The sequence below is a fragment of the Myxocyprinus asiaticus genome, chromosome 19, assembly GCF_019703515.2.
Source record: "Myxocyprinus asiaticus isolate MX2 ecotype Aquarium Trade chromosome 19, UBuf_Myxa_2, whole genome shotgun sequence".
NCBI lineage: Eukaryota > Metazoa > Chordata > Actinopteri > Cypriniformes > Catostomidae > Myxocyprinus > Myxocyprinus asiaticus.
This window is the reverse complement of record NC_059362.1, coordinates 45,686,469-45,714,404: the sequence shown is the minus strand read 5'-3', so window position 1 is coordinate 45,714,404 and position 27,936 is coordinate 45,686,469. Positions and strand designations below refer to the sequence as shown.

The following is a 27,936-nucleotide window of genomic DNA, read 5'->3' as shown; positions in this document are numbered from 1 at the left end:
ACATGTATGTCAAAGACATGTACTTAGACATTACTCGCTATATTTTTGTCTGTGAGTAAATCAAATAGGCTGGATGTTTTCTAGCTCTTTGAGAGATTTCCAACAACATATGACACATGGCTATTTGATCAGATTGATGTTTATACTGGTTGCAATAATATGTGCAGTGCAACTATTATTAATTTTTTTATCAAAACTGAACACTTCTGATTTGTCTGCACTTGTTCAGTTTTGGTCATAAAGCAGAGCTTGTAAGCTTTCAAATGATATCTGTTTTGTGTTGGTCAAGACTCTAGTGCTAAATATTTTTTTTAAAATGTTTTCTCCAGGGCCCATCTGAGCTTAAAGGTTAAACAGGATCTTATGGTTGCATTACATTATTTTCCCCATTCAAATAATAATAATAATTTAAAAAAAATTCAGTGTACTCTATCAAGTAGTAGTATCAGGAACAAAAACAACTAAAAATGTTGTTCCTGAGAACAACATCTGAATTGGTATCATCCTTTGGTGGGGTCGGACAATTTTTTCAACACTGACATTATTAAAAGTACATCAGGCTTTAAAAATGCAGCATTTGCACCTCCTAGTGGTCACTATCTGTATCCTACAAGGCCTATAAATGTCACTGCATTTCCATTCTTTTCATTGTAAACACATGTAAAAAATGTTATTTTTGCACACATTGTTTAAATATTTATTCTAATATTTTGTCCATATTTCACAACATAATATATATGGCACTTTTTCTTGTTGGCAACTTTGACATTTGATGCGTATGTTGTGCTACAGCACATGCTAAAGAATCATTACTCAGTATGTATTACTATACTGTTGGCCACACAATGGACACATTTATTATTGCATAATACAAAACAACTGGTACACCAATTTGCAAGAAACCTGGATTTCTAAAAACTAAAGATTTTCAACTTTTAGCACTCATCTATTTCTTCTCTTATGCCTTGTCTGCTTGCTCGCGTCTCCTGACCTTCAGAGAAATTCCAAAGTAGGCTATGTCTGCAATCACAAAAATACAAATGATAAGAACCTGTTAAATATGTGATAGATATACGTGTTCTTTATGCATAACCACACAGGAATTAAAGACGCTTCTCAAACTATTTTTAACTGGGAAGTGTTAATCTTGTGTACTTACTGCCTTCACCCGTAAGTCTCAATACTTGTGTCTTGATCTTCAACAGTTTGACATTCTCGACTGAGTCTTTTCTGCCAATGTATGCTCTGAAGTGCATGGCTAACCACAGCGATCTCCTGACGGACCATTCCTTCTTTAAATATTCCAAGCAATGTCTACACATGTACAAGACAAAAACATAAATAACAATGACCATGTTTACATCATAAATACATTATCAAACCTTTATAAAATACAAAAACAATGAATCTGACAAATTTGTATACTCTGTATTTTGTTTACCCAGTCTTTTAATGGACCCCGATAATAATTGTCATAATCTGTAAAAGATGAGACCTGGTTTGGGACCCTCAAAGTTAAAGTATAATAAAAAACAATAAAAATATATGATAATAATAATAATTATTATAATAATAAACAAATATAATATTTTAGAATGCATATATTAAATAATAATAAAATAATAACCATTATATATTAAATAAAAATATCATAAATATTGATTAATAAAAAAAAAAATGAATGATTATAAAATAAATATAATAAAAATAAAAAATTGAAGTAAATTATATAAATAATAACAATTAAAAATAAATAATAAAATTCAATAACATACATGTTAAAAAGAAATTAATAAATATATTAATAAATATAATTACACTAAATAAAAACACTTAAAAATACAATTCATTAACAAATTATAAAAATTTATAAAAAATACATAAATATAATAAACATAATACATAAAAAAAATAAATCAAATATATACGTATATTTAAAACAAAATAAAACAATTATATAAATAGTAAAAAAGAAAACAAATATATATACAGCACTGTGCAAAAGCTTTAGGCAAAATGTTGCATAGTGAGGATGTCTTCAAAAATACTGCCATAAATAGTTTTCATTTATCACTTAATGTCATACAAAGTCCAGTAAACATAAAAAAGCTAAATCAATATTCGGTGTGACCACTAGGGATGTGCGAGACTAGTCGACTAAACTGGATGGGGGGATTTGTGGGGGCCATGACATGTGCTGCAGGGCTCCCTGTTCTTCTAATCTTTTCTATTTGCAAAAGTAATGTTTGGGAGTCTAACATTTATATTTCCTATTGACACACTAAAGCTGAAGATATAAATAACCATCTTAAGACAAATGCTTTTGTGAAAAATCTTATGTGCCTAAAACTTTTGCACAGTAATGTATATATATACACACACACACACACACACACACACACACACCGATCAGCCACAACATTAAAAGCACCTGCCTAATATTGTGTAGGTCCCCCTCATGCTGCCAAAACAGCACCAACCTGCATCTCAAAATAGCATTCAGAGATGATATTCTTCTCAGCACAATTGTACAGAGTGGTTATCTGAGTTACCGCAGACTTTGTCAGTTCAAACCAGTCTGGCCATTCTCTGTTGACCTCTCTCATCAACAAGGCGTTTCCATCCACAGAACTGACGCTCACTGGATGTTTTTTGTTTTTGGCACCATTCGGAGTAAATTCTAGAGACTGTTGTGTGTGAAAATCCCAGAAATACTCAAACCAGCCCATCTGGCACCAACAATCATGCCACGCTCCAAATCACTGAGATCACATTTTTCCCCATTCTGATGGTTGATGTGAACATTAACTGAAGCGCCTGACCCGTATCTGCATGATTTTATGCACTACACTGCTGCCACAGGATTGGCTGATTAGATAATCACATGGATGATTGTTGGTGCCAGATGGGCTGGTTTGAGTATTTCTGGGATTTTCACACACAACAGTCTCTAGAATTTACTCAGAATGGTGCCAAAAACAAAAAACATCCAGTGAGCGGCAGTTCTGTGGATGGAAACGCCTTGTTGATGAGAGAGGTCAACAGAGAATGGCCAGACTGGTTTGAACTGACAAAGTCTACGATAACTCAGATAACCACTCTGTACAATTGTGGTGAGAAGAATTCATCTCTGAATGCTATTCTGAGATGCGGGTTGGCGCTATTTTGATGGCACGAGGGGGACCTACACAATATTAGGCAAGTGGTTTTAATGTTGTGGCTGATTGGTGTGTGTGTGTATATATATATATATATATATATATATATATATATATATATATATATATATATATATATATATATATATATATATACACATATATATATACACACACACTTGCGGCCAAAAGTTTGGAATAATGTACAGATTTTGCTGTTTCGGAAGGAAATTGGTAATTTAATTCAGCAAAGTGGCATTCAACTGATCACAAAGTATAGTCAGGACATTACTGATGTAAAAAACAGCACCATCACTATTTGAAAAAAGTCATTTTTGATCAAATCTAGACAGCAGCCATCACTCCAACACCTTATCCTTGAGTAATCATGCTAAATTGATCATTTGGTACTAGAAAATCACTTGCCATTATATCAAACACAGTTGAAAGATATTTGGTTCATTAAATTAAGCTTATCATGGTCTCTGTGTTTGTTTTTGAGTTGCCACAGTATGCAATAAGCATGGCTAGAATGCCAAGGATTTTTTTCAAATTGTAATAGTAATTTTTCACGTTATTAATGTCCTGACTATACATTGTGATCAGCTGAATGTCACTTTGGTGAATAAAAGTAACTTTTTTCCATATTTCTTTCCATAAGAGCAAAATCTGTACATTACCACCAGTGTATACTTATATATATATATATATATATATATATATTAGAATATAAAAAAAATTTAAAAATGAAATTTAAATGAAATTATACAGTATAAATAATAAATAAAAATAAAAAAATGATACTAAATTATATAAATAATAACACTTAAAAATAAATATATCAATAGCATATGTTAAAATAAATTAATAATAAATATAATTATAATAAATAATAAAAACACATATACAATTCATTAACAATTATAAAATTGAATAAATAAATGTAATAAACAATGCATACAAAATACATCAATATATTATATACTGTATATATATATATTTATAAAAAATAAAATAGTAAATAAATATAAATATATTATACATAGTATAAATAATAATAAAAGTAAAATATTAAGTGTAATAAAAAGCTTTGTTTGCCTAAACAGACAAAGGTTATCAGGTAGTGTGTACATAGACACTTACTTCTCTTTGAGATTCAGTATAATTTTCAGGAGACATTTCCAAGCCTTTGTTTCAAATTTCCAACTGGAAAACTCCAGCAGGTCCATGGAAACTCTCAGAGCTTCTTCTAAATGCTTCTCTGACCCTGGAAAACAAACGGAAACCTCATCAAAACACTGTGGCAGTATTTAAACATGTCTTCTTACTGAGATTAGATCGGGGCTAGTTGTCACAAGGAGAAGTTCTCTATAACTACAGTATCATTAACTATAAGGTTTTGAGTCAGAAATTCAGCTATATTGTACAATTGCTCGTTTATTTTTTTTCTAGCAGTGGTTTTGTAAGTTGGTTTCAAACAGCTAGTTCAATACGATCTTACATATACAGGTGAACACTGTAAAACCACACTAGCATACAGAGTTTTAATATTTGCGAAGACTTTTACTGAGACGTTGAACTGTGTTCTCAGAACAGGGGTATTTTTCATAAAGGTCAGGTTGGGGCAAGTCACATGTGTTTTAAATGTTATAAATGTACTGTAAATATATTTGAAAAACAATGGTTTATGTTACCTTTTACAGTTTTGCTTTACCATTTAAATTGTAAAATTCTACATAATGTGCTATCCGGCTAAAAACACGTTAGCTATCCTGGATCAGATGACTTCATCGGAAATAATGTAGTACATTGTCCAGCGTCATGGAACGCTAAACCAATCGTATTAGGATTCAGATCATTGCAACCAGAGGTGGAAGTCACCCAACTATTGGCAGAGAGAATCGTTCAATTTAATTACGCATGGCCGCCACTAGATGCCGCCAAATACATGACAAAAATTCAATCATGACACAAATGGCACAGAATGAAACTGAATGAGATCCCGTTAGTTATTACACATGCTTTGGACAGAGAGCATACCTTTAGTCAGTGTTGTATTTGTATGTGCAATTTGTTCTTATGGACAATTATTATGTTTTATTTGTTTGGAGAGGCTTTTGGACACATGGAGAAGTTTTTGGACATTATGACAAATTATATTTGTAATGCTATAACTTTTGATTGCTTTGTCATAACAACAAATAATTTTACTCAGTTACAGGTGACATTATTGGGAACAAAACGAAAGCAGATTTCTGGAGCTACCTTCTTTACACCCTGAGATATACAGTGCAATATTCAAATATTCAGACCCACATTTTTTCACATTTTATTGCAGCCTTACGCTAAAAAAGGCTGCTGTTTTTTCCACATCAATCTACAATCAATACCCCATAATGACAAAGCAAAAACCTGATTTTTGATAACTTTGCTAATTTATTAAAAAGAAAAAAACTGAAATATCACATTGACACATGTATGCAGACCCTTTGCTATGACACCTGAAATTTAGCTCTGGTGCATCCCATTTCTCTGGGTCACCTTTGAGATGTTTGGACTTTGATTGGAGTCCACCTGTGGCAAATTCAATTGATTGGACATGATTTGGAAAGGCACACACCTGTCTATATAAGGTCTCACAGCTGAAAATGCATATCAGAGCAAAAACCAAGCCATGAGGTCAAAGGAACAGCCTGCAGAGCTCAGAGACTGGATTGTGTCGAGGCACAGATCTGAGTAAGGCTACAAAAAAAAAACTTCGACTGCAGGTTCCCAAGAGCACAGTGGCCTCCATAATTCTTATATGGAAGAAGTTTGGAACAACCAGGACTCTTCCTAGAGCTGGCCGCCCGTCCAAACTGAGCAATCAGGGGGAGAAGGGCCTTGGTAAGAGAGGTGACCAAGAACCTGATGGTCACTCTGGTTGAGCTCCAGAGATCATGTGTGGAGATGGGAGAAACTTGCAGAAGGACAACCATCACTGCAACACTCCACCGATCTGGGCTTTATGGCAGAGTGGCCAGACAGAAGCCTCTCCTCAGAGCAAGACACATAAAAAAGCACCTAAAGACTCTCAGACTGTGAGAAACAAGATTCTCTGGTCTGATGAGATGAAGATTGAACTGTTTGGCCTCAATTCCAAGCATCATGTCTGGAGGAAACCAGGCACCGCTATTCACCTGTGCAATACCATCCCAACGGTGAAGCTAGGTGGTGGTAGCATCATGCTGTGGGGGTGATTTTCAGGGGTCGGGACTGGGGAACTGGTCAGGGTTGAAGGAAAGATGAACACAGCAAAATACAGAGATATCCTTAAAGAGAACCTGGTCCAGAGCGCTCAGAACCTCAGACTGGGCCGAAGGTTCACCTTCCAACAGGACAATGACCCTAAGCACACAGCCAAGACAACACAAGAGTGGCTTAGGGACAACTCTGTGAATGTCCCTGAGTGGCCCAGCCAGAGCCCGGACTTGAACCCAACCGAACATCTTTTTTTAATAAGCTATAAGCTTTTTTTTGGGGTATGCCACTGAAACAGGAAATCTTTAACACAATCAGAGATTAAATGGTTAATAAACATGCTATTTTTCAACATACATGTCTGCATTAGGAGAACACAGAGCTCCAGCATCAGTTCATGACTGGGAACCAAAGAGTGCAGAATCTGGAACAACACAAACAGATGGAATTATTTTAATGAGAAACATTCAGTGTTCAATAACCACAATATTCCGTATGTAATTCCTTAGAAGATTAACATTTTACGATGAGGTGTGTTGATTACTTCATACCCGTAATGAGCTGATGAGTTTAGATTGCGGGGCTTTGTGTCTTTTGAGGAACTGGTACAGGTAGATGTGAGCGTTCGGGTTGGATGGAAAATCAGTGTTGTAGGCGTAATTCTGCAGGACCTTCAAAGCTTGGTCCTCTTTGTTGTAAAATTCCAGCATCTGCAGTGGAGAGCAACATGAAGGGCGCATGATCAGCAAAGTGGAATCAATCACAACCAGAAAGCTTTCAAGTTGTACGCAGTAAGACGAAGTCTCACAGTAATGTAACTTAAGACAAACGGATCCCAGATTCCAGGCTGTCTGATGATTTCCCCTAGCGTCACTGAAGCTTGTCTGAAGTAGCTGTGCATCTCTTGATTATCGCTCACATCCTCTGAAATAACAGAGAAAGATGAATGTTTACACCTGTATCAATGTCAATTTCAGGTGATCCGATCACAAATATTCAGACGAGACAACATATATTTACATGAGTCTCAATTGCGTCCCATGTGACCACTTGTGTTTGGTTTATATAACTATAAACGCTGAAAACCAGTGAAACTAGATGCAACCAGATTGAGACAGACGTACCAAAAGTGTACCGACAAAACGCAAGAACATCTCTTAAGTCTACCTCGGACAGATTGATGAACTTGATTGCAAAATAGAAATTTGCTATATCTTATATTTATAATTATTTTAAATATTATAAATTGAATTATCTTTATTTGGGGGACTTTTTCAGCTTAGTCTGCATATTTTAATTTGGTTAAGACATAAAAGACAAAAACATTTTTTTTAAATAAATAAGTAAAAAGACACAATAGCATTTACACCACAAATGTGATGCGGATTCTTGAGTTTCTGACAAACCAGTTATTGTCTAAAATGTATTTACATGTATCCAAATTTTTTAACACGCATGGGGAAATTTATTTGATATTACTTCATATTAAATATCATTATTTAATTTAATATAATTATTTCACCAGGATCTTTTTTTAAATTATTTATTAATATTATAAATGTGAAATAATTATTTGAATAAATTATAAAAAAATAACCATACATTTTTTTCTCAAGGACAATCATGATACAAAATTCACCAAAAAAAAAAAATTAAAAATAAAAAAATAATAATTTTTAATAATAATAATAATATTTTATATATATATATATATATATATATATATATATATATATATATATATATATGTAAAATGAAATTAAATATTATTTCACATTATAATGATATTAATAAAAAAAATAACCATAAAAATGATTTATAAGGACTGGAAACCCAGTTTAAAACAACATAATCACACAAAAAGTGTAAGAATAATGACATTAAATATTATTATTTCACATAATCATAATATTAATAAATAACAAAACCATAATTATTTTTTCTATTTATAATAAAGAATAAAAATATATTATATTAAATAGTTTCATTATTCATATTCAAATAATTAATAAAAAACAAAACCATAATTATTTCACATAATAATTACTAATAAATAAAAACAATAACAATATTATTTCACATAATAATATTAATTTAAAAAAAAATTGGGTTTAAAACAACATTATCACACAATAAAAAAAGAATAAAATAAAATATAGCATAAAGAATAAAAATATATAAAGTTTCATTATTCAAATTCACATAATTATATTAATAAAAAACAAAACCATAATTATTTCACATAATAATATTAATTTTAAAAAATGTTTAGTTTAAAACAACATAACACAACAAATAAATAAAATGCAATAAATAAAAGAAATTATTATATTTAATAGTTATTTCATATAATAATAATATTAATACAAATGATCAAAATAACCATATAATTAATATAGGATTTGATACTCATTTAAAAAGAAATCATTATATAACAACAAGAAAGTCTTCTTAACAGGGATGACTTATAATAACAAAATTAAAGAAATTACTGAAGTAAACGGGTGCTAAAATATGACCACCAAAGAATCAAATATAATCTGACGTAGAGATGGACCGGGTCAGGATTAAATATCCTCCTACCTGCTTCTAATCCTGATTCGGGTCTCTTGTCACACCAGATTAAGTAATCGAGAAAGCCGCAGTAGGCGCGGATGAATTTAGTCTCCAGGGGCTGAGCAGCCGAGTGCTTGCCGTATCTCCAGCTCTCTGCGATGGACAGCTGTCGTTTGGCTTCATCAAACTGGCCGTTCAGCAGAAGATGAAACACATGCTCCAAACAGATCTGTGACAGCCACATGAGAAGGCTGTCAGTGTGCCATTATAAACTGAAAAAGTGAGAATGGGAGGGGCAAGACCTTCCTAAATGTAATGGTGCAGGAATGTTTACAGCTCTAAAGTCTGGAGGTTTTGTTTGTCTTTATATTATTGCACACTGCAAAGTTAACCACAGAAAATCAGTTGTCCAGTTGAATTCATACCTTAGCATAGTTTCTGACCCCTGAGTTTTTGGTCTGGTTATATAAAGCATTGAAATCTACAGCGGTGGCATTAGGGAGATGATGCAGAATTTCTGTGCCAAGTCTCCAAATGATCTGTTGGACAGAATTATGAAGAGTTTGATAAACACAGTGCTGAAAATGGCATTTATCTACATACAACTTACTGTATAAGGAATTGTATCAAAAAATTATAAAAACTAGCAAGTGATTTTCTAGTACCAAATGATCAATTTAGCATGATTACTCAAGGATAAGGTGTTGGAGTGATGGCTGCTGTCTAGATTTGATCAAAAATGACTTTTTTCAAATAGTGATGGTGCTGTTTTTGACATCAGTAATGTCCTGACTATACATTGTGGTCAGTTGAATGCCACTTTGGTGAATAAAAGTACCAATTTCCTTCCGAAACAGCAAAATCTGTACATTATTCCAAACTTTTGGCCACCAGTGTATATATATATATATTTTTATTATTATTATTTAAATTGTAAAGTATTAAGAAAAAAAAAAAAAAATCTTATAGATCCTAAAAAAAACCCCCAAAAGAGTCTGCATTTTTTTTTTTTTTTTAAGGCAAAATACAATGTCTGGTTTCTGATTTTGGGGTGAAATATTCACGAAATATGTGCTATATGTACCTCACATGCCATTGTTTGTCTGCTGACAGTGGTGTCCTCCAGTGTCTGAGTGTAAGAGGAGAAATATTCTGCAGCCTCCTGCCAGCGATGATGCAACATTGCATCTCTGATAATCTTCAAACAATTTCTGGTGGATTTATGGAAGCCAGTTTCTCTGGATGGACCTGAAAATTAAACATTTATTTGAGCCACCTTAAAAGGACAGCTCACCCAAAAATGAAAACACTGTCACCGTTTACTCACCCTCAAGTCGTTCCAAACTTACATTCTTCTGTAGAACACAAAAGGAGTTGTTAAGCAGAAAGACCACCTCAATCACCATTCATTGCATCTTTTTTTTCCTTCCATAAAATAACAGTGACTAGTGACTGGCTCGGCATCACATCTCTTTTTGTGTTACACTGAAGAAACTGGTTTGGAACGACATCAGGGTGAGTAAATGATGAGAGAATTATCATTTTGGGAGAAATCTTCTTTTAAATGACTGATTTGATCCCTTTAAGAAATTAGTACATTACCTTTGTATTTTGGAGGTAAGTGAAGGTGAATTGGTTCTTTAATCCGCCCCTGATTTGGCGTTTCTTCCTCTGGGGAGTCCACATCTGCCGCTGGAATATTCAATTCATCCTCAAAATCATCCATAGCGCACTGTTTTTCAACGATTCCTTCTTGAGAGTCCATGAGAATAAATAATAAACAATATAATCAACTACAGAAGGACTTTCAAGTGTGTGAGAATATCCAAATGTACCTGTGTGTACCAAACACATGGACGCATGTAAACTACCTTCCTCACGAAACACAGCGGTGGTCAGATCAGCGTCACCGGCTCACAGCGCCACCGGCCGTATGGGAGACGCACAACACGCAGACTGTGATTACCTGAGAAGAATTGACCTACTCGATGATAAGAGATGTCGCACTCTCTCTGTCTGTGATTTTAAGGAATGCACAGCTGTATAATTTTCAGATATATGTGAAAACACCTCTCAAGTTAAATGACTATGTCAGAAGAATTAGAAGAGTTTGTTTTCAATGATGAAGCATTATATGTCCCTTAATGTTTGGTCCTTCAGTTGTGAATGTTACCTTAACATGATTTGTGATGGTATTTATTTTCATTTATTTATTTGTTTATTTAAGTCTTAAAGGAAATGTGAGGTCCATCCTCTCCAGTCTCCTCTCTCAACAATTGCAGACAGCCAAGAAATATACTGTATTCCCAGAGAGCTGAATCTGATAGGCAAGCACTTAAATAAATTACAATAGCTCCAATAGCCTGTGAAAGAATAAATAAAAGAAAAGAAAATTAAATTAAATTAAATTAAATTAAATTAAATTAAATACCCCAACAAAGATAAGATGATATAGAAAAATGGATGGAAAAATAAATAAAATTAAATAAAAATAAATTAAATAAAAAATTAAATTAAATTCAAATAAAATAAAATAAAATACCCCAACAAAGATACACTGATATAGAAAAATGGATGGAAAATTAAATTAAATAATTAAATTAAATTAAATACCCCAACAAAGATAAGATGATATAGAAAAATTGATGGAAAAATAAATAAAATTAAATTAAAATAAATTAAATAAAAAATTAAATTAAATTCAAATAAAATAAAATAAAATAAAATAAAATACCCCAACAAAGATACACTGATATAGAAAAATGGATGGAAAATTAAATTAAATAATTTAATTAAATTAAAGAAAATTAATAAGAAAATGAAACTGTATGAAAAATTTAATTTAATAAAAAATCTAAATTAAAGTGATGTAGGTAGTTCAGTGCAGAACCATTTTATAAAGGTCTTTTTTTAATTCATTTTTTTATATAGTGAATATGATATAAAATAGACAAGATGTTTCAGCAATAACACATGCAAAACAAAGAGTAGTTTGTTAGAAAAGCCTTTATTTAGTTTGTGTAAAAATGTATTTTCTTTTTTCTTTAAATTCTAAATGTACTATGTCTGAGAGAAAAGCTCTTTTTGCTTGAACAGTTGATGTTTTTCAAATAATTTTCAAATATGATCAAATACCTCTTGTGATAATGTACCTCATGAATAAAAAACAATAAAAGGCTAATATATAAGTTTTATTAACAATAATATATTATTGTTATTAATGTTGTTCTAATAATATATTAATATGATGAATGTATTTATTAATAATATATAAAATAATAACATATTTTTAATAACAAAAATAACACTATTATATTGTTATTATTAATATTAATATTATTATCTTTAAAAGAAAATAGCTTTTATTATGCATGGTACTACCTGGCATTAAATGTAGCTGCAAATGGTCTTCTGCATGGATTCTGCACAGATGTGACATCATCTTCATTTTTATGAACCATAAAGAGGTTGTTTTTATCATCATACCTCTTCATCTCTCATCCTTTTGCGCCAGCTGGAGGTGGTTTGGAGTGTCCCAGATCCTGCTGAGCTGTTATTTTATCTGCAGCTATCTCTTTAAGTGTTCTGTAACATGACTCCAGTCTTTTCTCCTCCTCACTGAAGCAGCTCAGCTCGCCCCTCAGGACTGCTGACGTGTCGGCTGCACGCTCTACAATCAAACGCTGCCAGCATGGCTACACTAAATCCATATTTTTATGTTTTTACTCTGTTTCTTCATGCGTGTGTTTGTAAATCCAGCACGGAGCGGCGCTTCTCCGACTTCAAACGCTGCGCCGATGATGAATGTAGCAGTGAGTATCACACACTGGAACTTTGTATCAGGATGCTGATAATAAAACTTCAGTGCTTTTGACGTCACAAAGGCCGCATCGCCGTTACAGTGGACCGTGTAACTTTGTAACATTTAGTAACAATAAAATGAGACATGAAACGAGTTTTTATATATCACGTAGAGTGTAAATATGTGGAGCTGCGTCATTGAAGATCCTGTTTGTTGATGTTATGCTCAGAGTTTAGCCAACGAAGCTAACAGCATAAAGAGCGTTATGACTAAAATCATGCTGGTTAATAAGCTTGAAAAGATCTGGGCTGTGTTATGTTCTTAATGACATATAATCATAGGTTGCAACAAGTAATGTTGAATATAAGGCCTTGTTTACCTTCTATTTTTAATTTCGCCGGTTTGACAGCAGACCCATTGGCTTTGGTTGGTTGGTACTGTCGTTATTTACCAACAACCTGCTGAACAAAATTAGTATTATTCAAGTTTAAGGATATGGTAAGCATATGTCTTTGAAACATATTTGACTGTAATTACAGATCAGGACTGTCATATAGTTGTGCATATTGACATATTCCTGCTAAATGACTAAATGTAATGTAAATGTATTGACCATATTCAATACTGGCAACCTGTTAGACATGCACTGTGAATCCTGGTGTGGTTATTGTGCTATTAATAAACAAACAACAACACAAAAACACACATAGATTTTCTTCATGCAACCTTATTGGGTGCATCTTATGAAAACTGTCAAGAACATGTCCAGGTAATATCTCACCCCAAAATTAAAAGGAAGACTTTATATTTTATATACAAAATTATATTTTGCATAATACAAATGAAGCCTATTTTCATGACCCATTAAGAAATGTTACATTTTGATGTTATTTTAATGACAGTTAAACACATTTCACCCAAACTCTCATTACTGTAATGCAAAAAAAATGAATTCTTATAACTGTGATGGACAAAAATAATATATTTAAATTGTTTAATTTGCAATATATTTATACATTATGGCTGTATTTGTTGTACTGCCTTTTATTTGATAACAAAAAATCATTGCATTACAGTAATGAGAATCACCATTGAGCATAATGGGAATAAGTAATGTTTCAGTATATTATGGTAGTAGAATTTGGGTTGAAAATTTATTGTCATAGTGCAAAATATCTTAATGGTCCTAAAATAGGATTTTCTTTAAGCAAATTATAATGATTTCATCAAGGTTCTATATTCACATTAGATACAATTTTAACCCTCAGAAACCCACTGTAGCAGAATTGCAGCATTTGTTTAACCTTTTAAGCTTTGTGTTTTTATAGATTTCCTGTTTCAGTGGCATACCAAAAATTAAAGGCTTGTAACTCGAGAAAAAAACAAAAACAAGGAAATTGTATTTATTTAGGAAATTTTCATTATGTAGATTATGATGCATACTGAGACTCTCAGCCTAAGAAACTGCTGAACAAAAAAACTGAGCCAAAAACTTTTTTTTCTTTCTGATTTGACATTATATATTTCTGGGTGTAAATAAAGTGGCTCCGAAAAACTGCTTTTGTTTTGTTCCCAATCATGTCAACTGTATCAGAGAAAAAAATCGTGTGGATGCGACCAAGCAATCAAAAGTTATAGCATTATAAAAATCATTTATCATAATGTCCAAAGCTTCTCCAAACAAATAAAACACTATAATTGTATGTAAGAACTAATTACACATGCAAACACAACAATGACTAAAGGTTTGCATAGCATGCAGACATGATTTTAGTAATGAGATTTCACAGAATGAGTTTCATTCTGTGCCATTTGAGGCATCATTGATTACGTTTACATGCACACCAATACACTGATTACTTCCAAAAATCAGCTTATTTAAAAAATCTGACAAAGCAAGAAAACCATGTTTACATGAGATTTGAAGTAATTGCGTTATTCTCTGCTTTTGATGTCAAACTGTGAAGAGACATGCGCTCAACACATGCACACATTGGATACGCTGGTGAGAACACCGGTAAATGTATTTACATTCCACGCAAAATCAGCGTAATGGGCAAAAATCCGGTTTATTCCTAATACTTTTACGACCTCACACACATAAAGGAACATTGTTTATTGCTTTTACATGATCACACGCGTTGTCTGCTTATTAAGCATAATCGATGTAAGAACGTGCATGTAAATGTGCTTATTGAGTCTGTGTTATGTATTTGGCGCCATCTCCTGGTGGTCATATGTAACATTGTGCTTCATGTGGATTATCTAATGATATATGCATCTGATTATCTTGTGTGTGGGCTCGTTTGAAAGATAATCACCTCCTCTAAGTAATGGTATGTGATATTTTTGTTCCTTTTTTTGTGAAGTTATAAGCGAAAACTCGGCATATTAGCAACACCAACATAATTGTCAAAGACATATACTTAGCTGTTACTCACTATATTTTTGTCTGTGAGTAAAACAAATGGGCTGGTTGTATTCTACTCTTTGAGAGATTTCCAACAACATATGACACATGATCAGTTTGATGTTTTTACTGATTGCAATAATATGTACAGTGCAATTATTTTTATAAACTATCAGAATGTAACACTTCTGATTTGTCTGCAAATTTCAAAGCACTTGTTCAGTTTTGGTCATAATGTCTACATGCATTTTAAAGTAGAGCTTCTAAGCTTTCAAACGATACCTATTTTGTGTTGGTCAAGACTGTAGTTATTAATATTTTGACTTTTTTTTTTTCTCGTGGGCCCATCTGAGCCCACCAGAGCTTAAAGGGTTAAAACAATTATATCTATTCTTAATAGAAATATTATTATTTGAATTATATCACAAGAGCAACAGTTTTGGTAGGAAAGAATGCATATTGAGTTCTCAGTGGCATCCTAAAAACACTTTCAAGGGGCAAAAAAGAAAATATATCATTCTCAATATCAATGCTAGTGTCTCTGAGGGTTAAGTAGAGGTTAAATTTCACATTTTTAGGGAAAATCCGGGGGTTCGTGATGTATTTCATGCAGAAGATTTAGATTCGAAGTTAGATTCTGAAGCTTACCTTGTAGTTTTCATCCTAACATGTTTTCTTGTGTCTTTTTAGTGCTGCTCGGCAGAGGGAAAGCCGTGAGGGATTTCACAGGGCCGGACTGTCGGTTTCTCTCTTTCAAGAAAGGAGAGACGATTTATGTATATTATAAACTCTCAGGACAGAGGTCGGATGTGTGGGCTGGAAGTGTAAGTACACAGTTAATGATTGATTGGTTGGTTGTTTTGCTGGTTTATGGGTGTTGTTGGTGATGACTTGTGTGAGATATCGGTTTGCATGCAAGCATATTTGAATAGTCATACCAATTGCAAACAGTCCATGTCATACCAACTGCCAGAGTACACTTATTTATTTAGTTGGGCAACAGATCATGCATGTGTCTTAAAGGGATAGCTCACACAAAAATGAAAACTCTGTCATCATTTACTCACACTTATGTTGTTCCAAACCTATTTGACTTTTAAATAGGTACCAAAATATATCAAGTTAAAGCCCAGAGAACAAAGCTTTTAGAGTTATAAGCTGTAACAGATGTCTTTTTGTCACGTTTTCGCTTGTAACTTCATGAAACATAAACAGATGTTCCCAAATAAAACAATGCCCCCGAGTTCAAATGCAATGCCATATGATGCATATATCTAAAAAAAAATCTTGTAGAAAATAGAGGTAGACCAATAAATCGGTTTTACCGATTAATCGGTGCAGATAGTTACTTTTTTGGAACTAGTTAATAGTTTTTCGTCATTACAAAATAAGAGTCCCTGGTGTGTTTCGGGCTTGTTTATACTTAAAAGTCCCACGTAATACACCAAATCTTTATTTGTTTCTGGTTATTTGGGGGATTTTGGTTGAACAAAAAACTGCATCTGGGATTTTATTCATTTGTGACTCTTTGTCTTTGCCCGCCATAGTATAGAAAGAATTGGTCGACCTCTAGTAGGAAATGTGACGCTACATCAGATATCCTTTTTATTATCCTGGTGGGCAGTCACTGTTTACAAAGCGGACCAGTCACTGCTGTTTTGAAATGCATTATCTTGACGCTTTGTTGCATTTTTGGAGAGGTGCATATAGGCTATGCCGTAACCACCATATGCCATATATGGGAAACACTTAAATTACACATTTCTTCTGGAGTTAACACAAAAATCATAACTTGATTACTTGAATAATGGAAAATGTACTAATTAAACACATTTTTCTTTTTCTTTTTTCTTTCTTTGTTTGCATAGGTTGGAAACCACTTTGGTTATTTCCCAAAAGACTATCTTAATGTAAATCATATATATACTGAACATGAATTTGAGGTGCCTGCAGAGGTAAGTTAGTCTTGTTAACATTTACTGATGTCTGGCCATTTTTACTGTGACCTTTGGTTGGCATTTTAAAAAGTAATGTGGATCTTTCTTTTCTTTTAGGAAACAGATTTTGTTTGTTTTGATACGGGACTTGATAAATTTAAGAGCTATGATATTGATTTGCTTTTAGGCAAATCGTTGTTAATAGAACATGAGAATTTAACAGAGGAATCGAAAGAACCAGCACAGAATGATGCTGTTGTCTCCCAGCTGCCCTTTGAAACAGAAACGGCAAGTTCAGAATCTGCAATACATCAGGAAACAGATTCAGTCGAATCAGAATCATCTTTGCCTCTTGAAATGGATTCAATAGATTCAGAATCAACAACATTTTTTGAATCAGATTCAGAATCAGTATCGCTGCCTTCTGAAACAGAAACAACACGTTCAAAATCTACAACACTTCTTGAAACAGATTCAGAAGATTCAGAATCAACAACAAAACTTGAAACAGATTCACTAGATTCAGAATCGAAAATGATTCTAGAAGCAGATTCAGAAGATTCAGAATCAACAACAAAACTTGAAACAGATTCACTAGATTCAGAATCAAAAACGCTTCTTGAAGCAGATTCAGTAGATTCAGAATCAACAACAAATCTTGAATCAGATTCAGAAGATTCAGAATCAGAAACGCTTCTTGAAGCAGATTCAGTAGATTCAGAATCAAAAACACTTCTTGAAACAGATTCAGTAGATTCAGAATCAAAAACGCATCTTGAAGCAGATTCAGAATCAAAACTAAATCTTGAAAATGATTCAGTAGATTCAGAATCAACAACAAATCTTGAAACAGATTCAGTAGATTCAGAATCAACAACAAATCTTGAAACAGATTCAGTAGATTCAGAATCAACAACAGATCTTGAAACAGATACAGTAGATTTAGAATCAAAAACACTTCTTGAAACTGATTCAGTAGATTCAGAATCAACAACAAATCTTGAAACAGATTCACTAGATTCAGAATCAACAACACTTCTTGAAACTGATTCAGTAGATTCAGAATCAACAACAAATCTTGAAACAGATTCACTAGATTCAGAATCAAAACTAAATCTTGAAACAGATTCACTAGATTCAGAATCAAAACTAAATCTTGAAACAGATTCACTAGATTCAGAATCAAAAACACTTCTTGAAACAGATTCACTAGATTCAGAATCAAAAACACTTCTTGAAACAGATTCACTAGATTCAGAATCAAAAACACTTCTTGAAACAGATTCAGTAGATTCAGAATCAAAAATAAATCTTGAAACAGATTCAGTAGATTCAGAATCAACAACACTTCTTGAATCAGATTCAGAAGATTCAGAATCAACAACAGATCTTGAATCAGATTCAGAAGATTCAGAATCAACAACCCTTCTTGAAACTGATTCACTAGGTTCAGAATCTGTAGAATCTCCAGAAACTGAGACATTACTTTCACAATCTATGGATGAGAAATCGAATAGCCTTCAACCAAAGATAAAAGATGTCTCACCAGAAACAACATTGGAATCTACAGATGCATTACAGAAAGATCCAGAACCGAAAGCTGTTCAGCCTGTAGAGGTCACGGAAGAGCAGACTGAAAATTCACTACACCAGGAGTCAGAGGTCACCTTAGAAGATGTAGAAACAGAACCATCTGATTCTGATGTACAAGATATTGATTACTCTGAGCTTTTGCACAAGCGGAGTCACTCTCAGGGACAGTTTGGTACAGAGGAAGTCACACATTTTGAGCCTCAGGAACCCATGAAACTTCCAATTGAAGCCCAAACTGCTGGTTCAGAGATAGTCAGTGAAGAACCTGCCAAAACCGAGCAAAATTATAAGGGTATACCACTACAACCACCAGATAAAACACTGAAAAAAGTTGAGGAGGACACTAAGAATAAGAACATGTGGTCAACCGTTAAGGATATTTTTAAAACGGTGCATGAAGGTGAAATTCAAAGGACTGGATCTCTTGAAGGAGTCGCCAAAGAGGACATGGAGGCTTTACTTGGGGAATCAAATTTAGATACGGATGTCAAAGACTTCACTAGTCCCAAAGTCTTGAATGAAGAAATTGACTCTGAAGAACTGGCAGTTGCAGAAGAAATCCTAGATCCTTCTCAGCTGCCACTAGACACTAAAACAGCTTCAGAAGATACTCAAGACTCCATAAGTGCTCAGCCAAAGAGTCAAGACATCTCATCTGAGCCAGCTGTGGAAAAACACACTGTAGGAACAATCTCATCAGTAAATGTGGACAGGATGCTTGCAGATGAAGCCACTGAAGAAGATGATCTTCAGAAGTTAGACACAGACAAGAAAGAGAAAGCAAATGAATACATTGAAGACGATCTTCAGAAGGCCATCATGAACAAGAATGGAAATGCAAACAAAAACAATGAAGACAATGATCCTCAGAAGGTCATTTCAATCAAGAGTGAAGAATTGCATGAAAGTCCACAGACTGCATCACTCCTTGACAAAACCGACGATCAGATTGATAATGTGAGGAACGACCTTTTGAATCTTTTAAAAAACACCTTGCAATCAGAGAAACAAAGTCACAGAGAAGAGGAACCTCAAGATCAAGACGAGATGGAAGATGATGAAGAGCTTTTGGAGGATGAGAATGCTCTTTTATCTTTTTCCAAACCCCAACTTACAGATGTCGTACATGAATCCAAGGAGAACGAACAACCTGAAATTCACGTCGAAGCCGATATATCGGAAGTATCTGAACAAAACGACAGAGTCACGGAACCAAGTGAGGTACCATCTTCTCTAACAAGCGTGACTCGAGAAGAAGACCATGAATCCCTGGAAGAAGATGGACCCGATCACAAACTTGAGGTACCTTTTCCTCATGAGGAGCCTGTGTACAGTGATAGCATTCTTAGACTCACAATTTTACGAGATCACTTGAGGGACGATGATATGGAGCGTATACAGAAGTATCTCGGGCTGAAAAATCTGTTCAGAATTGAAGCCATGTTTTCTGACCTGGATCAAGAGATGAAGTCCGCCAGGCAGTTGCAGACAGACATGGAGAACATCGAGAACACGCTTGATCAGATCATGGAGGCCTCAGAGAACTCGATTCTAGACGAGACTGAAGAAATGCTTAATGAAAGAGACCGGAAAGCTCAGGGACTTGGGCAGCTGAAGGAACCAGGAATGTATGATGTAGAGGCTGCCATCTTGGATGGTTTTCAGGAGATTGTGTTCTCTTTACGACAGAAATATTCTGCTGCCAGTGACAGTGTCCCATTGGTTGAAGATGGACAACCTACGTCTGAAATAGGTGAGAAACATGACTTTCTCTTTCTGTTTTCTTTTGCCCTTTTAAAGGGATAGTATACCCAAAAACAAAAGAATTTTAGCCCCATTTACCATTCGTGTTCATGGTATGGAGAAAAGATGCAATGAAATTAAATGGCGACTACAATGGCCAATATGGCTACAGAAATTCGTCCCTCCTTTTCTTTAAAAAAAGCAAAAATCGAGGTTCCAGTGAGGCACTTACAATGGAGGTGAATTGGGCCAATCAGTAAACGTTAAAATACTCACTGTTTCAAAAGTATAGCCACATGTTGAGCTTCTACCTTTTTAAAAATGCAGTAATTAAGTTAAAATCTAGTTACAAATAATTATAGGGATAGTTCACCCAAAAATGAAAATTCAGTCGTTGTTTATTCACCCCTGTGTTGTTATAACCCTATATTACTTTTTCTTTTTCTGAACAAAAAGGGAGAAATTGTTAAAAAATGTTGTGCTCAGTGATGTCATACAATGGCAGTTTATGGTGATCACCTCTTCAAGCTTCAAAAGAACACAAAAGTATAATTCAGAAGTCTAATAAATTATTCCATGAGACTCATGATTGTTATGAAAGCATACGATAAGGTTTGGTGAGAAACAAACTGAAATCTAATGTATTATTTAGTGAAACTGTTCACTGACCGTTGATCTCCTGTGTGCATTCATGATAGGGCACGAGAGCAACAGTTCATGAAGCCCCTCATGACATTGGGGCGTTCAAGCGAAAACCTGTTTTGTTTATCTAAAAACAGGTCCTCCACAGTGATAGAGACAACAGAACACAACACAGCTGCACACAAAACAAGAGAACAGAACTTACTAAACATGTCTGAAGAGTTTGTAGTTGAAGAATTGATGCATTTCTATGCCCAGCCTTATTATTATTATTTTTTTACATTTTTGGACTGGTGCCAGTTCACAGCAGATGGAGTTACCCGTGCCATGCTGAAAATAGAAAACAAGCGATCGATAGAATGTACCATCGCTCATCACTGCTGGTTAGGACAAAAACTCTGATTACCATAGCAAAGATACCTTTTATCATGTGCCGTTTGCTGTCAGGTTAGGACACGTTGTGACTGTGGCTTCCTGTTGCCTCCTCTATGTTTATGTTTGATTTCTGAGAACTCCATTTAAAAAAATAAGGCTGGGCATAGAAATGCATAAATTCTAAAACTACAAACTCTTCAGACATGTTTAGTAAGTTCTGTTCTCTGTTTTGTGAGCAGCTGTGTTGTGTTGTCACTATCGCTGTGGAGGACCTGTTTTTATAAACAAAACAAGTTTTCGCTTGAACGCCCCAGTGTCACGAGGGAGCTGCATGAACCGTTGCTCTCTTGCCCTATCATGAACGTGCAATATTCTTAATTTTATATTGCTAGCAAAATCACTGTGATTACATAAGTGAGTATTTGATAAATTGCCCAGCCCTAATGGTGACTGAGGCTTACATACTGCATAACACCTCTTTTTGTGTTCCATGGAGGAAAGAAAGTCATACAGGATTGAAACAAAATGAGAGTAATTAAATGATGACAGAATTTAAATTTTTGGGTAAACTATCTATTTAATGTGTTAGAACACATGTTGATCATACGGCAAACAATTTGATGTTTCATTATTGATCTTTGTATACTTCTCTCCAGATGAACAAAATGACTCTGAAGAGGTGAAGGACTTGGTTGGTGACGTCGAAAAGATTGAATCACCTGAAAGTCCGGAGATCCACGAGGAGCAGAATGAATCTGAATTGATTCTGAATACTGAATTAAATATGAACGCTGAAGATTTGTCTCACAGTAAAGAAATGGGACTCGAGGAGGATGGCGGTCATTTTAATAGAAATAAAGATGCCCAAAATGGTTTCAAAGATGCTGAGGAGATTCAAAAGGGGCCTCATGCAATTTTGGAGAATCAAGTGGACATTGGATTTCACTTTGAAATGGACCAATCTTCAGGTTTGTGAATGTTTTATTTTCTTAAATGTGCTATAAAATTGATGGGGGCCTGGGTAGCTCAGCGAGTATTGACGCTGACTACCACCACTGGAGTCGCGAGTTCGAATCCAGGGTGTGCTGAGTGACTCCAGCCAGGTCTCCTAAGCAACCAAATTGGCCCGGTTTCTAGGGAGGGTAGAGTCACATGGGGTAACCTCCTCATGGTTGCTATAATGTGGTTCTCGCTCTCGGTGAGGCGCGTGGTGAGTTGTGCGTGGATGCCGCAGAGAATAGCGTGAAGCCTCCACACGCGCTACGTCTCCATAGTAACGTGCTCAACAAGCCACGTGATAAGATGCGCGGATTGACGGTCTCAGTCGCGGAGGCAGTTGAGATTCATCCTCCACCACCCGGATTGAGGCGAGTCACTACGCCACCACGAGGACTTAGAGCGCATTGGGAATTGGGCATTCCAAATTGGGGAGAAAAAACAAATGCTATAAAATTAAATATTTACACTTTCTTTAAAAATGCAATAAATTAACTCTGCTTTTGAAACGACTTTCCTTTTCGACTGATGTCAATGAAAGTCAAAATTAAGTGCTGTCCTACTTTTTATCATTATAATATATTTTTTCACTCTGAATTGTGCAACATTATAGAAGTGAAAATGGATAGGGTTTCATTTTGACTTTGACAGTTTTTGTGGAATGTCTCAAGTTAAAACCGTTGCGTTTTACCAGGTTCACTGGAGACCCCAAGTGTCTCTGACTTCCATGACACTGAAGCGAACAATGACGTCATCAGCACATCGACTTCAGATGAACTTTGGGGCTTGATGCTTCTTGTCAAAGAGTATCTTGGAGTGTATGCAGAAGTTGTGAGTGAAACATCATATTATCTTATACCACAGTAATGTGCTGAGCCTTTTATTAATGGGATTTGATAGAATCTAGGGGTGACAAGTGTGTTTATTTGCTGTTCTAAGTTTATGTGCCTATTGAGTTTTAAAGCCGGAGGACAAAATGAAGAACTTTAAACACTCTTGAAAGTCTCACAAGAGGTTTGAATTGGTAGAAAATAACTTTCTCTAATACAGATTTTAATCTGAACTCCTATTCATAAACTGTTTTCTTACTGATTTTGTTGAATTCCCAAGTAAAGCATTTATGAGCATGTCAGGTATTTACATATGTAATTATGTGATTACTGTGTTGTATATTTGCATACCTATGTCACGTGTATCGCAAGCCCTTAGACATTTAATTGTGCAGGAAATGTATTATTGATATAATCTAGAATTCAGTGTTCAGTATTTAAAATGTTAATTCTTAATATCAGTAATGGAATTACTACTAGTGAAAATGCTCATTTGCTAATGCTAATCAGTAAAAAGGTTTGCATTAGAAAAACATTCATTCTTGAAATCAGAAATGACATCGTTACTCATGGAAATACCCATTCTTGATATCAAAAATTGAATTTTAACTATGCAATCACAGATATCAGTAATTAATTTCTTACTAGTTGAAATTCCAAATATACATATCAGCTTTGTACTTCTTACAAGTAAAAACTATATTTTACATATCAATAATTGCATTACTTGTGCAGATGTTCATTCCTGATATCAACAATTGAATTGCAACTAGTACAAATGCTTATTTTTAATATCTGTAATGTGGTTTTCACTAGTGGCAATGTTAATGTCAGAAAAGTGTAATTGAAGCTATAATGATTTATTCTGTACATGATTAAATGTCGAAAGGGCTTGTGATGCATTGTGTAAGGTTGTGTTTGTTGGTATTGCTGCTGTTGTTTTTGGGCTTTGCTGAGCTACCTAGCAAAATTCTAATTAATACGACATTTAAACGTCAGTGACAACCAACTCACCCAACAGGAACATACCATGACTGAATGCGTTGTTTATAGGGATAGTACACCCCAAAATTCAAATTCTGTCATCATTTACTCACCCTGATGTTGTTCCAAACCTGTATTCTTTTGTGGAACACAAAATGAGATGTTAGGCAGAATGTCAGCCTTAGTCACCATTCTCTTTCATTGCATCTTTTTTCAATACAATGAAAGGTGAAACAATGACCATGTTTAAAAAACGCTTTATTCCAGGGGTTTTGCAGAAAGCGGCGTTCTGAAACGTCATGTAAATGAGAACGCCTTATTCATTATGCATTTAAGGGATTAAGAGAAAGCAGTTTAAGACACCTGGGTGTCCCCCAGAAACCACGGCTTATGGGCCTTAGCAGCGTTCTTGAAGTGTCCACATGTGCCTGCGTGGAACAGACCCAATAACTAACGTCATTGGATGCAGACCAACATCATATCAACAAGTCAACACAGTGGAAACAATTCAACATTACTGGGAGTGTGAATAGGGAAAAGCACAGACACTATAAAATATACCTATTTATACACATCAATTTAAAATGTCGACCACTGTCTCTCACGTCCACATACTGTAAATGCGCTCAAATACACTAGGGGAATCTCAGAGCTTTACATAAGAAGGAAACCTCACTATCGCAGTGCGATCCCAGTGCAGGTCGCAATGGAAAGTTTAGGAAACAAACAAAGCAACAACTCTGGAATATCTGGAAATAAAGCGAAGCAATGGAGAATAAAATAGCAAAGTCTTCCTCGGATCACTTGTCTTCATGTAGCTAAACAAGCTCAATGAAACGATGAACGGTGAAACAATGAGGACAGACTTTTTATTATTGGGTGACGTTATTTTCTTCATTATTTTCTTGAGTAAATAAATGTTCTAGAAGAATTTATTATATTTGCCAATAAATAAGTTCCCTTTATATATATATTTTGATAATTTTGAAGATGCTTTAAACCCCTTAAACTCGATGGAGGTGGTGCTATATCGTGAAAAAAGTTTAAGCTTAAAACATTAAAGCCTCCGTACACATAAGTCAGGCATATGAGATATCATTGGAAAGCTTAGAATCTCCATTACTTCTTAATTTGTTACTTAAAATAATAAAATAAGGTTTCAAAAGTTTGCATTGGACATTAGCGCCCCCTAGAGGTGAGGGGGTAGAAATATTTATATGAAAATAAAAGTCCTTCACATAGCACCTAAATAGACAAGTCATATATCAAATGAAAGCTCTCATTCTCAGGAATGTGACTGTATAGTTAATTTTGTTGCACTAATACCACAGTTTACAAGATTTTCAAAAGAATCACAAAGTGAAATATGATTTCTGGTAATCATCAAATACAAATGTTTCTTTTATGATCCGATAACTGCTGCTGTAAGCCCCAAATAGCCAAAAACTTTGTATCAGCTTTTACCTTAGGAAGTTTTCTAAAAAATTAGCCCTTGTCTGTGAGCTTGCTTGGCTGAATAATCCAATGTTATATCTTAGATTGCCAGAACATAATATGCCACACGGAAGGAAAAGCATGCAAAACAAATAATCAGAAAAAAATATGTTTTCAACTACTGATGATAAATATTATCGCAAAGGGGAGGATCTCAGCTTTCAAATGACACCTAGATTGAGCTTATAGTCCACTCAGAGGCCGAGATATTCGACAAAACAATAGGGGTGGTGCTTGAACTGAAAATTAGACTGAATGTCTATGGACGAGCACATCTGTGAGGGCTAAAATGCGTTAGAGTGCCACCTACATTTCAGATCTGTATATTGTGATGGAATGTGAAAATCTTTTTTCTAGTACTTACTGCCATCTAGTGGAATAAAATGAGACTTTTCAAATTGAAGTAGAGTGAACAGAACCAGAATGACATGTTTGCAAATTTAGGACAACAAAAACGTTTTGTTTTTTTTAAACGTTTATCATAAGATTATAAACACACATATTATTTATGAATAATTGGAGTCTTTTTTATTTATTTGGGGGGTTCTCAGAAAAAAGTATTTTTTGCAATTAGTCCACAGTATGTGTGAATGGTGAGCTTTTAACCCTTGTGCGACCTTCGGGACATTTTTGTCTTTTTCTGTCATTTTGGCTGTGTTAATGCCAATGGCATAGATTTAGCCAAAGGTGTGTATTTTGGGGGGAATTTCGATATTTCAACCTCAGTTCCTAAAATACATCTGTAATACACTGTGTACACAAAATAGTTACACTCAGGACCTTCAGGACAAAAATGTCCCCATTGAAACCCATTAAAACTGTAATATTTGATCCCAGTGCCATTAAAGCATCAAATCATGAATTCTTTGATATTATGCTTTCATTCCGAATCCCTGGCTTCAAAATTTAAATGTTTAATATTTTCCACCAGATGGCGCCATTTTTCTCATGTTTAGCCTATGGAGCAAATACATACTTTTCCCCTATTTTCTGTTTGCTGTATTATAGAGCACTGCAGGCCAGTTGAATAAATGATGCAGCTAAAATTGTGTGGGTGTGTTGGTATGGGTGTCAGAGTGTGTTTTGGATGTGTGTATTGAGAATTCGTGTGTGTGTAAAAACAGTGGCATTATATAAACAAACTGGCATTTAAAGGGTTAAAATCCTGAAAATGAATGAATATTTGATAGTTATGATTAGGACTGATGTTGGTTAAAAAAATAACTCATTGAAAGTGAATTTGAAATATTATTATGGCAGTTTTTTGACGTGGACATTTTTGTCCTGTAAGGACCTATTTTTCATTGACGCACAAGGATTAAATTTGAGTGAGAAACATTGCGGGCGGCTGCTCAAAAATCCACCAGAGTTTAAGGGGTTAATAATGATTGTTAGAGAATAGATCTTATTAACTGTAGCGGCATCTTTGATGGGAATGAAAACGAGGCTGTGAGGGATAGACTTAGTCTTTTCAATGACACGCTCCGTATAAAGCTATCAAAAAGCTTCTGCATCACATCTAATGTTCCACAACTGGGATATAAATCGTCAATTAAATATCAATGCTTATTATGGGACATATTTACTTTAGCGCGGTCTAATCACCCTGATCTTTTTACAAAACCGATTGCGTCACAGCTAAACAAATCCCCCAGCGCTCACCCAGTGTGACCAGGGTAACCAATCAGAGGCCGGCCTCAGCATCACGTGACCGGGAGCGAGTGGAAACACTCCACCGTGTAACAGATTCTCAGTTCAGCGCTTTCAAATGTTGACGTGTTGTAAGAGCTCACCGATTTTAAAAATACTCGTTGTAAATCAATATTATCATTCTATATACAAGCCTGTCTGTCTTGAACATCTGATTACTTTGAAAGGAAGGGTTGCCAGAGTCTGTTTATATCAGAAAACACCGGCTTTCGCTGGCTTTCGATATGAAACAGCGGTCCGGCCTTTAGTGCGTGGTTATCGGCTTCATTCTCCGTCTCTGAGCGCTCGGTGGCACGGGTAAATACATTAACACACTGCAAGAGGATGGATTCAGAGCCAAGTCTTACCTCTTCTCCTGCCGAGTTAGAAACGACAGCTCGTTTTGTCTTCATGCTCTCCAGACTTCAGGAAGTAAGTGTTTCACTCCTCGAGACTCCATAAGCTTTCTGAAGGAGTGAAATGCATT

The 27,936-nt window shown here is 34.7% G+C and overlaps 2 protein-coding genes across 9 annotated transcripts in view; one reads left to right on the top strand and one right to left on the bottom strand.

Annotated features, from left to right (window-relative positions):
• Positions 1–821: 821 nt before the first annotated feature.
• taf1a (TATA box binding protein (TBP)-associated factor, RNA polymerase I, A) lies at positions 822–27,833 on the bottom strand. 5 transcript variants are annotated; one of them, XM_051644413.1, is made up of 13 exons: positions 27,818–27,833; positions 15,815–15,916; positions 13,136–13,217; positions 10,557–10,970; positions 10,039–10,202; positions 9,380–9,493; positions 8,982–9,183; positions 7,207–7,322; positions 6,950–7,108; positions 6,756–6,822; positions 4,302–4,425; positions 1,160–1,314; positions 822–1,020 (listed from the first exon to the last, which is right to left on the bottom strand). In XM_051644413.1, exons 4-13 carry the CDS (start codon positions 10,717–10,719, stop codon positions 959–961), a joined length of 1,326 nt encoding a protein of 441 aa, XP_051500373.1. In that variant the 5' UTR covers positions 10,720–10,970; positions 13,136–13,217; positions 15,815–15,916; positions 27,818–27,833; the 3' UTR covers positions 822–958. The 5 variants fall into 5 exon arrangements, with proteins under 5 accessions (XP_051500373.1, XP_051500376.1, XP_051500377.1 ...); XM_051644416.1 differs by having other exon boundaries at positions 10,557–10,706; XM_051644417.1 differs by having other exon boundaries at positions 10,557–10,703.
• LOC127409599 (transport and Golgi organization protein 1 homolog) overlaps positions 11,707–27,936 on the top strand; it is a 40,462-nt gene continuing 24,232 nt past the window's right edge. For 2 of the 4 annotated variants that reach the window (XM_051644266.1, XM_051644265.1), the window contains exons 1-6: positions 11,708–12,766; positions 15,857–15,990; positions 17,035–17,121; positions 17,221–20,449; positions 22,113–22,424; positions 23,147–23,283. In XM_051644266.1, coding sequence (XP_051500226.1) covers positions 12,646–12,766; positions 15,857–15,990; positions 17,035–17,121; positions 17,221–20,449; positions 22,113–22,424; positions 23,147–23,283 — 4,020 coding nt within the window. In that variant the 5' untranslated portion in view covers positions 11,708–12,645. Of the gene's footprint in view, positions 12,767–15,856; positions 15,991–17,034; positions 17,122–17,220; positions 20,450–22,112; positions 22,425–23,146; positions 23,284–27,936 lie in introns of all 4 variants that reach the window. The other 2 variants (XM_051644268.1, XM_051644267.1) reach the window with 2 other exon arrangements.